The sequence below is a fragment of the Hyla sarda genome, unplaced genomic scaffold (genome assembly GCF_029499605.1).
Source record: "Hyla sarda isolate aHylSar1 unplaced genomic scaffold, aHylSar1.hap1 scaffold_815, whole genome shotgun sequence".
Classification (NCBI taxonomy): domain Eukaryota; kingdom Metazoa; phylum Chordata; class Amphibia; order Anura; family Hylidae; genus Hyla; species Hyla sarda.
This window is the reverse complement of record NW_026610842.1, coordinates 30,019-45,016: the sequence shown is the minus strand read 5'-3', so window position 1 is coordinate 45,016 and position 14,998 is coordinate 30,019. Positions and strand designations below refer to the sequence as shown.

The following is a 14,998-nucleotide window of genomic DNA, read 5'->3' as shown; positions in this document are numbered from 1 at the left end:
AATACTGAGGGATGGCTATGATACTGTGAGAGTACTGACTGTAATACTGAGGGATGGCTATGATACTGTGAGAGTACTGACTGTAATACTGAGAGATGGCTATGATACTGTGAGAGTACTGACTGTAATACTGAGGGATGGCTATGATACTGTGAGAGTACTGACTGTAATACTGAGGGATGGCTATGATACTGTGAGAGTACTGACTGTAATACTGAGGGATGGCTATGATACTGTGAGAGTACTGACTGTAATACTGAGAGAAGGCTATGATACTGTGAGAGTAATGACTGTAATACTGAGAGAAGGCTATGATACTGTGAGAGTACTGACTGTAATACTGAGGGATGGCTATGATACTGTGAGAGTACTGACTGTAATACTGAGGGATGGCTATGATACTGTGAGAGTGCTGACTGTAATACTGAGAGAAGGCTGAAATACTGTGAGAGTACTGACTGTTATACTGAGAGAAGGCTATGATACTGTGAGAGTACTTACTGTAATACTGAGGGATGGCTATGATACTGTGAGAGTACTGACTGTAATACTGAGGGATGGCTATGATACTGTGAGAGTACTGACTGTAATACTGAGGGATGGCTATGATACTGTGAGAGTACTGACTGTAATACTGAGGGATGGCTATGATACTGTGAGAGTACTGACTGTAATACTGAGGGATGGCTAGGATACTGTGAGAGTACTGACTGTAATACTGAGGGATGGCTATGATACTGTGAGAGTACTGACTGTAATACTGAGGGATGGCTATGATACTGTGAGAGTACTGACTGTAATACTGAGAGAAGGCTATGATACTGTGAGAGTACTGACTGTAATACTGAGGGATGGCTATGATACTGTGAGAGTACTGACTGTAATACTGAGGGATTGCTATGATACTGTGAGAGTGCTGACTGTAATACTGAGAGAAGGCTGAGATACTGTGAGAGTACTGACTGTAATACTGAGAGAAGGCTATGATACTGTGAGAGTACTTACTGTAATACTGAGGGATGGCTAGGATACTGTGAGAGTACTGACTGTAATACTGAGGGATGGCTATGATACTGTGAGAGTACTGACTGTAATACTGAGGGATGGCTATGATACTGTGAGAGTACTGACTGTAATACTGAGAGAAGGCTATGATACTGTGAGAGTACTGACTGTAATACTGAGGGATGGCTATGATACTGTGAGAGTACTGACTGTAATACTGAGGGATGGCTATGATACTGTGAGAGTACTGACTGTAATACTGAGGGATGGCTAGGATACTATGAGAGTACTGACTGTAATACTGAGGGATGGCTATGATACTGTGAGAGTACTGACTGTAATACTGAGGGATGGCTATGATACTGTGAGAGTACTGACTGTAATACTGAGAGAAGGCTATGATACTGTGAGACTACTGACTGTAATACTGAGGGATGGCTATGATACTGTGAGAGTACTGACTGTAATACTGAGGGATTGCTATGATACTGTGAGAGTGCTGACTGTAATACTGAGAGAAGGCTGAGATACTGTGAGAGTACTGACTCTAATACTGAGAGAAGGCTATGATACTGTGAGAGTACTTACTGTAATACTGAGGGATGGCTATGATACTGTGAGAGTACTGACTGTAATACTGAGGGATGGCTATGATACTGTGAGAGTACTGACTGTAATACTGAGGGATGGCTATGATACTGTGAGAGTACTGACTGTAATACTGAGAGAAGGCTATGATACTGTGAGAGTACTGACTGTAATACTGAGGGATGGCTATGATACTGTGAGAGTACTGACTGTAATACTGAGGGATGGCTATGATACTGTGAGAGTACTGACTGTAATACTGAGAGATGGCTATGATACTGTGAGAGTACTGACTGTAATACTGAGGGATGGCTATGATACTGTGAGAGTACTGACTGTAATACTGAGGGATGGCTATGATACTGTGAGAGTACTGACTGTAATACTGAGGGATGGCTATGATACTGTGAGAGTACTGACTGTAATACTGAGAGAAGGCTATGATACTGTGAGAGTAATGACTGTAATACTGAGAGAAGGCTATGATACTGTGAGAGTACTGACTGTAATACTGAGGGATGGCTATGATACTGTGAGAGTACTGACTGTAATACTGAGGGATGGCTATGATACTGTGAGAGTGCTGACTGTAATACTGAGAGAAGGCTGAAATACTGTGAGAGTACTGACTGTTATACTGAGAGAAGGCTATGATACTGTGAGAGTACTTACTGTAATACTGAGGGATGGCTATGATACTGTGAGAGTACTGACTGTAATACTGAGGGATGGCTATGATACTGTGAGAGTACTGACTGTAATACTGAGGGATGGCTATGATACTGTGAGAGTACTGACTGTAATACTGAGGGATGGCTATGATACTGTGAGAGTACTGACTGTAATACTGAGGGATGGCTAGGATACTGTGAGAGTACTGACTGTAATACTGAGGGATGGCTATGATACTGTGAGAGTACTGACTGTAATACTGAGGGATGGCTATGATACTGTGAGAGTACTGACTGTAATACTGAGAGAAGGCTATGATACTGTGAGAGTACTGACTGTAATACTGAGGGATGGCTATGATACTGTGAGAGTACTGACTGTAATACTGAGGGATTGCTATGATACTGTGAGAGTGCTGACTGTAATACTGAGAGAAGGCTGAGATACTGTGAGAGTACTGACTGTAATACTGAGAGAAGGCTATGATACTGTGAGAGTACTTACTGTAATACTGAGGGATGGCTAGGATACTGTGAGAGTACTGACTGTAATACTGAGGGATGGCTATGATACTGTGAGAGTACTGACTGTAATACTGAGGGATGGCTATGATACTGTGAGAGTACTGACTGTAATACTGAGAGAAGGCTATGATACTGTGAGAGTACTGACTGTAATACTGAGGGATGGCTATGATACTGTGAGAGTACTGACTGTAATACTGAGGGATGGCTATGATACTGTGAGAGTACTGACTGTAATACTGAGGGATGGCTAGGATACTATGAGAGTACTGACTGTAATACTGAGGGATGGCTATGATACTGTGAGAGTACTGACTGTAATACTGAGGGATGGCTATGATACTGTGAGAGTACTGACTGTAATACTGAGAGAAGGCTATGATACTGTGAGACTACTGACTGTAATACTGAGGGATGGCTATGATACTGTGAGAGTACTGACTGTAATACTGAGGGATTGCTATGATACTGTGAGAGTGCTGACTGTAATACTGAGAGAAGGCTGAGATACTGTGAGAGTACTGACTGTAATACTGAGAGAAGGCTATGATACTGTGAGAGTACTTACTGTAATACTGAGGGATGGCTATGATACTGTGAGAGTACTGACTGTAATACTGAGGGATGGCTATGATACTGTGAGAGTACTGACTGTAATACTGAGGGATGGCTATGATACTGTGAGAGTACTGACTGTAATACTGAGAGAAGGCTATGATACTGTGAGAGTACTGACTGTAATACTGAGGGATGGCTATGATACTGTGAGAGTACTGACTGTAATACTGAGGGATGGCTATGATACTGTGAGAGTACTGACTGTAATACTGAGAGAAGGCTATGATACTGTGAGAGTACTGACTGTAATACTGAGGGATGGCTATGATACTGTGAGAGTACTGACTGTAATACTGAGAGAAGGCTATGATACTGTGAGAGTACTGACTGTAATACTGAGGGATGGCTATGATACTGTGAGAGTACTGACTGCAATACTGAGAGAAGGCTATGATACTGTGGGAGTACTGACTGTAATACTGAGGGATGGCTATGATACTGTGAGAGTACTGACTGTAATACTGAGGGATGGCTATGATACTGTGAGAGTACTGACTGTAATACTGAGAGAAGGCTATGATACTGTGAGAGTACTGACTGTAATACTGAGGGATGGCTATGATACTGTGAGAGTACTGAGTGTAATACTGAGGGATGGCTATCATACTGTGAGAGTGCTGACTGTAATACTGAGAGAAGGCTGAGATACTGTGAGAGTACTGACTGTAATACTGAGAGAAGGCTATGATACTGTGAGAGTACTTACTGTAATACTGAGGGATGGCTAGTATACTGTGAGAGTACTGACTGTAATACTGAGGGATGGCTATGATACTGTGAGAGTACTGACTGTAATACTGAGGGATGGCTATGATACTGTGAGAGTACTGACTGTAATACTGAGGGATGGCTATGATACTGTGAGAGTGCTGACTGTAATCCTGAGGGATGGCTATGATACTGTGAGAGTACTGACGGTAATACTGAGGGATGGCTATGATACTGTGAGAGTACTGACTGTAATACTGAGAGAAGGCTATGATACTGTGAGAGTACTGACTGTAATACTGAGGGATGGCTATGATACTGTGAGAGTACTGACTGTAATACTGAGGGATGGCTATGATACTGTGAGAGTACTGACTGTAATACTGAGAGAAGGCTATGATACTGTGAGAGTACTGACTGTAATACTGAGGGATGGCTATGATACTGTGAGAGTACTTACTGTAATACTGAGGGATGGCTATGATACTGTGAGAGTACTGACTGTAATACTGAGGGATGGCTATGATACTGTGAGAGTACTGACTGTAATACTGAGAGATGGCTATGATACTGTGAGAGTACTGACTGTAATACTGAGAGAAGGCTATGATACTGTGAGAGTACTGACTGTAATACTGAGAGATGGCTATGATACTGTGAGAGTACTGACTGTAATACTGAGGGATGGCTATGATACTGTGAGAGTACTGACTGTAATACTGAGGGATGGCTATGATACTGTGAGAGTACTGACTGTAATACTGAGGGATGGCTATGATACTGTGAGAGTACTGACTGTAATACTGAGAGAAGGCTATGATACTGTGAGAGTACTGACTGTAATACTGAGGGATGGCTATGATACTGTGAGAGTACTGACTGTAATACTGAGGGATGGCTATGATACTGTGAGAGTACTGACTGTAATACTGAGGGATGGCTATGATACTGTGAGAGTACTGACTGTAATACTGAGAGAAGGCTGAGATACTGTGAGAGTACTGACTGTAATACTGAGGGATGGCTATGATACTGTGAGAGTACTGACTGTAATACTGAGGGATGGCTATGATACTGTGAGAGTACTGACTGTAATACTGAGGGATGGCTATGATACTGTGAGAGTACTGACTGTAATACTGAGAGAAGGCTATGATACTGTGAGAGTACTGACTGTAATACTGAGGGATGGCTATGATACTGTGAGAGTACTGACTGTAATACTGAGGGATGGCTATGATACTGTGAGAGTACTGACTGTAATACTGAGGGATGGCTATGATACTGTGAGAGTACGGACTGTAATACTGAGAGAAGGCTGAGATACTGTGAGAGTACTGCCTGTAATACTGAGGGATGGCTATGATACTGTGAGAGTACTGACTGTAATACTGAGGGATGGCTATGATACTGTGAGAGTACTGACTGTAATACTGAGAGATGGCTATGATACTGTGAGAGTACTGACAATAGTATTGGGAGACAGCTATGATATTATGGAAAGTTGTAGTGAGGAAGACACCAGGTTTTTCAGCACGATCCACCAGGCAGGAGACTTCTTTAGGCAGCAAAGTTCTATATAATTTGTATAGCCACAACATTACGCGTTACGAGGTTTTGGACCCTCTTCCTCAGATGTACTCTGGTAGCTGAGCAACCTGGTTTCTTCCTCACTATCACTTTCCACGTGCACCATCGGCCAGAAAGCTGCTCCGCCATATATCCCATTCATGCACCTATTGCTGATGTGACATCATATACAAGACGAGCTCGGTCTCATTATTGGGCACTTTGCTTCACTATAAACCCATAATGTGGTTACCAAACATACTGACCTATGAGGAGCTCTGTGCCTTATGAGTACTGACAGTAATAATGAGAGATGGCTATGATACTGTGAGAGTGCTGCTGTAATACTGAGGGATGGCTATGATACTGTAAGAGTACTGACTGTAATACTGTGAGAGTGCTGACTGTAATACTGAGGGATGGCTATGATACTGTGAGAGTACTGACTGTAATACTGAGGGATGGCTATGATACTGTGAGAGTGATGATTGTAATACTGAGGGATGGCTATGATACTGTGAGAGTACTGACTGTAATACTGAGGGATGGCTATGATACTGTGAGAGTACTGACTGTAATACTGAGGGATGGCTATGATACTGTGAGAGTACTGACTGTAATACTGAGGGATGGCTATGATACTGTGAGAGTACTGACTGTAATACTGAGGGATGGCTATGATACTGTGAGAGTGATGATTGTAATACTGAGGGATGGCTATGATACTGTGAGAGTGCTGACTGTAATACTGAGAGAAGGCTATGATACTGTGAGAGTGCTGACTGTAATACTGAGAGAAGGCTATGATACTGTGAGAGTACTGACTGTAATACTGTGAGAGTGCTGACTGTAATACTGAGGGATGGCTATGATACTGTGAGAGTACTGACTGTAATACTGAGGGATGGCTATGATACTGTGAGAGTGATGATTGTAATACTGAGGGATGGCTATGATACTGTGAGAGTACTGAGTGTAATACTGAGGGATGGCTATGATACTGTGAGAGTACTGACTGTAATACTGAGGGATGGCTATGATACTGTGAGAGTGATGATTGTAATACTGAGGGATGGCTATGATACTGTGAGAGTACTGACTGTAATACTGAGAGAGTGCTGACCATAATACTGAGAGAGGGCAGTAATACTGAGAGAGTGCTGACCGTAATACTGTGAGAGTGCTGACCATTATACTGAGAGACAGTGGTGATACTGTGAGAGTGCTGACCATATTACTAAAAGATGGCAGTGATACTGTGAGACTGCTGACTGTAATACTGAGAGAGGGCAGTGATACTGTGAGAGTGCTGACTGTAATACTGAGAGACTGCTGACCGTAATACTGAAAGATGGCAGTGATACTGTGAGAGTGCTGACTGTAATACTGAGAGAGTGCTGATATATTTCTCTTGTCCATCAGGTGACAGCTCCGACAAACAAGGTGACTTCCCTTGGCTATTGGTCATCAGTATCTCCGCAGTCGCCGCCTGTCTCATCACCTTGGTCCTCGGTCTCACTGTCTACCTGGTGCGCTGCCGGCCTAAGAAGAAGTTTACCAGTGAGTATCAGATACTATGCTTTGCAATGCACAATAGGCCTAGATACAGTTACTCAGCAGTTGGTATCACACATGATAGGCTTAGATACAGCAGCTAAGTGGACAGTATTACACATAACAACATTCTGCCTGCAGCCACCACTAGGGGGAGCTCACTGCATACTGTGTTATTAAATTTGCACTCCAGGGAAGTATATATAGAAAAAATAATCAGCAAAGTCACCGCAATACCTGGATATGTTCCCTGTAAACTATCCTGCCAGATATACATGGCCCCTGTGTCCCCTGTTGTCTTCTCTGGCTGCTTGATTTTCATTGCCATCCTTCGCTCCCCTTGCCTACATCTCCCAGCAATCATTGCAGCTCTGCTTTGCCAGCCCACTCTTTGAGAGCAGCCCCCACCCTCCTGCTCTGAGCAGCAGAGAGAGATTCAGTGTCTGATTGGCTGAGGTCGCACACACCTCCCAATTCTCAGCACTAAAAAGAGGGTGACTCATCAGTGCAGGGCAGAAACCATGTGGTCTGTGTCTCTCAGGAGGGTGGGGGCTACTTTCAGAGAGGGATTTGGACAGAGACAGAGTGGATGGCTGGATGATGTCATTCCCTCACTTTATGCATATAAGTGAGGGGAAACTGCTCTATATAGCTAATGAATGATAAATAGGTCAATGAGATGGAAAGGAAGGGCTATGGGTTTAGTTCCCCGGAGTACCCCTTTAATTAATTCAATAATATAATCTGTATGCAGTGAGCTCCCCCTACTGGTATATCCTGTATTCTGACATATTCTTCTATTGTCTTCACAGCCCCCATAGAGGAAACCGGAGCCCACTCTGCTGAAGCCCTTCTCATACACTGAAGGTGAGATGGTCTGCAAGATTTGCTAATTTTAGTGAGATAGTCTGCACAGACAGTATTTGTAATTAAGTTACTCAGAATGTGCAATGCTCTGCAGATATAGGTCAACATGGCAGCTTTGTAAAGTTTGGATTGTTAATATTAGTCTTAAAGAATTTTAGGAATAATCATAGATGCTCTGCAGAATTCTACTATTAATCAATCAGATGCTCTGCAGAATTCTATTAATACCTAGAGAGATGCTCTGTAGAATTCTATCAATACCTAGAGAGATGCTCTGCAGAATGATATCAATACCTAGAGAGATGCTCTGCAGAATTATATCAATACATAGAGAGATGCTCTGTAGAATTCTATCAATACCTAGAGGGATGCTCTGCAGAATTCTATCAATACCTAGAGAGAAACTCTGTATAATTATATCAACCCCTAGAGAGATGCTCTGCAGAATTTCATCAATACATAAAAAGATGCTCAGCAGAATGCTATCAATACCTAGAGAGATGCTCTGCAGAATGCTATTAATACCTAGAGAGATGCTCTGCAGAATTCTATCAATACCTAGAGAGAAACTCTGTATAATTATATCAACCCCTAGAGAGATGCTCTGCAGAATTTCATCAATACATAAAAAGATGCTCTGCAGAATTCTATCAATACCTAGAGAGATGCTCTGCAGAATGCTATTAATACCTAGAGAGATGCTCTGCAGAATTCTATCAATACCTAGAGAGAAACTCTGTATAATTATATCAACCCCTAGAGAGATGCTCTGCAGAATTTCATCAATACATAAAAAGATGCTCTGCAGAATTCTATCAATACCTAGAGAGATGCTCTGCAGAATTATATCAATACATAGAGAGATGCTCTGCAGAATTATATCAATACATAGAGAGATGCTCTGCAGAATTATATCAATAGATAGCGAGATGCTCTGCAGAATTATATCAATACATAGAGAGATGCTCTGCAGAATCTTATCATTACCTATGAGATGTCTAGCATTATTGTACCAGTAATCAGTATAATACTCTGCAGAAAGTTACTGACAACTGGGTGAGATGCTCTGCAGAATGTTACCACCAATCGGTGAGTTGCTCTGCAGAATGTTACCACCGACTGGTGAGATGCTCTGCAGAATGTTACCACCGGCTGGTGAGATGCTCTGCAGAATGTTATCACCGACTGATGAGATGCGCTGCAGAATGTTACCACCAACCGGTGAGATGCTCTGCAGACGCTGCAGGGTCACTAATCGCTTTATCTTCTTGTTTCAGATCACCACAGCCGGATGCTCCTCCTCCCAGAAAGGAAGCTGCTACTGTGCACTGTGTATATATACATATATATGTATAGGAGGTGTATATACTGTATCTATATGTATGTATATATATTATATCCTGCGCTGGACGCAGAATGGGACTTTTTTTTAACCCTCTCTCGCCCGGAGCGATTTGGATTTATTGCTGAGCAGTGTCATAGACTTCCCTCCCTGGCAGGCAAGGGGTTAGTCCCCCTCCCCCGCTTCCTGTGCCCCCCATCTTCCACACGTTCTGCCGAAACACCACCGGATCACGACCCATCGCCACTCATGACACATTCCACCCGGAGTAGTGACTGTTAGCTCCGCCTACCAGGAGACGCCTCATGTGCCTTGTCAGAACCGCAGGGGAATCGAATAAAATGCGGAGTTCTTGTTTTGCAGCCCCTGAGTTATTGGTGGTCTGTGTCCGGCGTATCATGTACTGCACATATTGGCCACTAGATGTCAGTAACATGAACAGAGTAAAGCACAGACACCTCACTTTACAGCTGCAGTAAATAGATCAGTGTCAAAGTTGCTTCCAATAGCAATGCTGCGGGAGCCTAGATAAGCGGTTTTGCAATAACTGATTTATTTCCGGCATATCATGTACTGCACATAATGGCCACTAGATGTCAGTGGAATGGACATACAGTACGTCTCTGTGTGCTAAAGCAGAAACACCTCACTTTACAGCTGCTGTAAATAGATCAGTGTCAAAGTAATTTCCTATAGTAGTACTGCGGAAGCCTAGATAAGCAGGCTCATACACTGTTTACTTTGTAATTGTCAAATCGCCTATAAAGTCACTGTTTCACAACCAGTGTTCCCCTACCTGTTGAAAAACTACAACTCCCAGCATGCCTGGACAGCCAAAGGCTGTCCAGGCATGCTGGGAGTTGTAGTTTTGCCACAACTGTGATCTGTATCCGGCATATCATGTACTTCACATAATGGCCACTAGATGGCAGTAAGATGGACATATGTCCCTGTCTGCTAAAGCAGAAACACCTCACTTTACAGCTGCTGTAAATAGATCAGTGTCAAAGTAATTTCCTATAGTAGCACTGCGGAAGCCTAGATAAGCAGTTTTGCAACAACTGAGATCAGTGTGCGGCGTATTATGTACTGCACATAATGGCCACTAGATGTCAGTAAGATGGACATATGTCCCTGTATGCTAAATCAAAAACACCTCACTTTACAGCTGCTGTAAATCAGTTTCAAAGTCATTTCTGATAGTAGTGCTGCAGGAACCTAGATAAGCAGGCTCAGACACTGATTACTTTGTAATTGTCAAATTACCTATTAAGGTCATTGCTTTCCAACCAGTGTGCCTCCAGCTGTTGCAAAATGAAAACTTCGGCTGTCTGGGTATGCTGGGAGTTGTAGTACTGTAACAACTGTGATCTGTGTCTGGCGTATCATAATTCGCAGGTAATGGCCACTAGATGTCAGCAAGATGGACATAAGTCCCTGTCAAAGCAGAAACACCTCACTTTACAGCTGCTGTAAATAGATCAGTATGAAAGTAATTTCCTATTGTAGTGCTGAGGGAACCTAGATAAGCAGTTTTGCAACAACTGTGATCTGTGTCCGGCGTATTATGTACTGCACATAATGGCCACTAGATGTCAGTAAGATGGACATACGTCCCTGTCTGCTAAAGCAGAAAAACCTCACTTTACAGCTGCTGTAAATAGATCAGTGTCAAAGTAATTTCCAATAATAGTGCTGTGGGAGCCTAGATAAGTAGGCACATACAGACACTGGTTACTGTGTCATTGTCAAATATCCTATTAGGCCATTGTTTCCCAACTACATGCCTCCAGCTGTTGCAAAACTACAACACCCAGCATGCCCGGACAGCCAAAGGCTGTCTGCGCATGCTGGGAGTTTTAGTTTTGCAACAGCTGGAGGCACACTGGTTTGGTAACTCTTAGTTAATAGAGGGTATCTACAAAAAGCGTCTCTTCCTCTGGAGGACCGGATGTGTCCATGGGGGGTCCTCCTGACCACCCTACACCTTACAATCAGGTCATTGTCATGAGACCCTTCTAACAAAACATGCTTGCGAAAAGCAGGAAACTCCTTTATTACTGCAGTTTTCAAAATGGCCACTAGATGTCAACATGTCAGATATACCATCAACTTTGTACTGTTACTCTGTACTGCCGCTGGAGCCCAGATAGGCAGGCGCACACAAGAGACACTGGTCATCTTAAAAGGTTTAGAGAACTCACTGTCAAATATCTTATTCGGTAATAGAGGAGGGAGGGTGTGTTGGGGGGGGGGGGTAATTAACAGAGGAGGGGGGGGGTGGTGCCCTTTTCTGGATTAAAAGGGGCGAGAGCAGCTACAAAGAGTGTCTCTTCCTCTGGAGGACCTGACATGTCCATGTATAACACAGCCTATTGAATTCAGTTGGCACAATGTAGTTACTTCATTTTTCCTCCAGAGGGCTCCCCACAAATTATAGATGACCCCTGGGGTTTCAGCAGCATTACGTCATTGTCAAGGCACTCATATTACATTTTGTCAACCATATAAAAAAATCCTTTATTACTGCAACTTCCATATCGGCCACTAGATGTCAGTATTTCAGATACACACTCCTGACTGGTAACCCTGAAACAGCTCCTTTTACAGCTGCTGTGAAGATACCAAGACTGTTTCAATATTGTTGCTTGTGACTGGTTACTTTTTATACTGCTGCTGGAGCCAAGATAAGCAGGCACGCACACAAAAACTTCCTGACTAGTAACCCTGAAACAGCTCATTTTACAGCTGCAGTGAAAATAGCAAGACTGTTTCAATAATGCTGCTTGTGACTGGATACCTTTTACTGCCGCTGGAGCCAAGATAAGCAGGCGTGCACAAAGACAATAGGCATTTTGAAAACAAGATATAAAAAACTCATTGTAAAAAATCCTATTAGTTAATTCTGAGTTAACAGAAAGGGACCCCCTGTTCTGGATTTAAAGGGGAGACCAGCTACAAAGAGCGTGCCTTCCTCAGGAGACCCTGACATGTCCATGACTTACACAGACAGCCTATCGAGTTCAGTTCTTACTATGTAATAACTCATTTTTCCCCCAGTGGACTTCCATCATGTTACAGCTGCCCACTGGGGTTTTAGCAGCAGGACAACCTACAATCAGGTCATTGTCAGGACACCTATCTAACAAAATAAGTCAAACATAGAAAACTCCTTTCTGACTGCAGTTCTCATAACAGCCACTAGATGTCAGATATACACTCCTGACTGGTAACTCTGGAACAGCTCGGATTACAGCTGCTGTAAAATGAACAGGCCTGTTTCATTCAAGCTCGACGGGATCAGTTTTTTCATACTGCTGCTTTAGCCAAGATAAGCAGGCACACACAGGGGCATGATATGGACTGTGCTTACCGTATTACTACTCTGCCTATGCCAACGTTCCTGATTGTACTCACACACTACAGCCACTAGATGTCAGATATACACTCCTGACTGGTAACCCTGGAACAGCTCAGATTACAGCTGCTGTAAAACCAGGATTGGTTCATTAAAGGGGTTCTCCACCATAAGGTGATTTTAGTAGGTACCTGGCAGGCAGTAATGGACATGCTTAGGAAGGATCTGCGCTTGTCTTGGGGCTAAATGGCTATGTTGTGAGATTACCATAACACTGTGGCTAGCTTTTTGTGAGTTGGTATTTCCTGTTTGATTTTTCTTTTTTTTTTTTACAAAAAAATCCCGTAATTCCATTTTCCTCCCTCCCACACATCAGCCACCCCACCCATTGAAACATAAATGAGCTGCATCCATTCAAAAGACCTGTGGTTTTCAATCAGGGTGCCTCCAGTTGTTGCATTAGTTGCAGATTGATCCCTCCACCCATTGAAGCAGACAGGCTCCCCGTCATCAGCTGACTAGTGATGTCAGGTCTCGGACGCATTGCAACCTGGGAAAAATCTGAGACAACAGTCATTTTGTATGCTGGTAAAAATAAATATTGGGGTGAAAATCACAGAATTGTGAGAAAACCGTCACACACAGGTACAGACACTATATTATGAACTACACTAACTTTACAGCCGCTGTAGCATAGTCACATAAAAAAAATTCCTGCAATACCCCTTTAAAGCTGGATGGGATCACTTTGTGTTGCTGCAGGAGCCAAGATAAGCAGGCACGTACAGGGGATAATATGGACTGTGCTTACTGACTGTACCTGTACTGTAGTGCTCACACAGCACAGCCAGTAGGTACCGGTGGACCCCACAAAATAGTGCCCCTATAATAGTGTCATATAGCAGAGTACCCCAAAAAGTAGATCCAATATAGACATTTTACATAATAAGGGGGCATCTACATGTATCAGACTAAGTGATAATGGACTACAAATCCCAGCATGCATCACAGGTGTGATCGGGGATGTCACATGACACCCCAAAACGTATGTCAGCCCACAGTGGTCTAAATATGGGAACTCCCCAGTAATTAGGGCCTGATTGGTCCCTAAGCTATGACACTCCAGCTATGGCAAAACTACAACTCCTAGGATGCACGCGGGGAGCTATGGAAAAGGCGTCACAGCTGGGAGCGCGCAATTCTTTCCTGACCCCGGTCTCGTCCCGCACGTGTGCCCGCTGGGATTCCCTTGGCTGCCGCAGCAGCTCAGAAGGTCAGGAGTTTAGAGACAAACCCAACAGCGCCATCTAGTGTCTGCTCTGTGGTGTGTCAGCTGCAAAAACTACAACTCCAAACGATTGGACCCCGGAGATACAGCGGGGGGGGGGGGGGGGGGGGGGGAAGTATTTAGTCAGCCCCCAATTGTACACGTTCTCCCCCTTATAAAGATGAGAGGCTGTAATTATCCTCATAGGTTATAACCTAGTTGAGAGACAGAATGAGAAAAAAATCCATCAAATCACATTGTCCGATGATTGTAAATGATGGTGGAAAATAAGTATTTGGTTCATCTCAATACTTTGTTATATCCAAAGAACGTAGCGTTGGGGGATGGGCACTGCAGCACTAATAGCGATAGCCTCAATATGGCACAAATGGAACCAGCGATTTCACAAAAAATATCCAAAAGAGGAAGAATGACTGTCTGCACTCACCATACTGAAGATAAAATCCCAACTTTAAAGGGGTACTCCGGCCCTAAGACATCTTATCCCTTATCCAGAGGATAGGGTATAAGATGTCTCACCGTGTGGGTCCCGCCGCTGGGGACCCCCGCAATCTTGTATTCAGCACCAACCTTGTGGAGCTGCACGCCGCGCTGCCAGCTCACAAACTGCCAGGTGGCTACCACGGGGCCGGAGTATAGTGATGTCACGACTCCGCCCCCGTGTGATGTCTCCACCCCTGCCCCCGCTATGCAAGTCTATGGGAGGGGGCGTCACGCCCCCTCCCATAGACTTGCATAGCGGGGGGCGGGGGTGACGTCACACGGGGCGGAGTCATGATGGCCGTCACGCCCCCTCCCATAGACTTGCATAGCGGGGGGTGACGTCACACGGGGGGCGGAGTCGTGATGGCCGCCACGCCCCCTCCCATAGACTTGCATAGCGGGGGTTGACGTCACACGGGGGG

The 14,998-nt window shown here is 43.9% G+C and overlaps 1 protein-coding gene across 2 annotated transcripts in view; it reads left to right on the top strand.

Annotated features, from left to right (window-relative positions):
* TNFRSF12A (TNF receptor superfamily member 12A) overlaps nt 1-9,796 on the top strand; it is a 63,538-nt gene extending 53,742 nt beyond the window's left edge. For both annotated transcript variants that reach the window (XM_056554633.1, XM_056554634.1), the window contains exons 3-5: nt 7,107-7,244; nt 8,051-8,105; nt 9,383-9,796. In XM_056554633.1, coding sequence (XP_056410608.1) covers nt 7,107-7,244; nt 8,051-8,103 — 191 coding nt within the window. In that variant the 3' untranslated portion in view covers nt 8,104-8,105; nt 9,383-9,796. The remainder of the gene's footprint in view (nt 1-7,106; nt 7,245-8,050; nt 8,106-9,382) is intronic.
* Nucleotides 9,797-14,998: the final 5,202 nt, after the last annotated feature.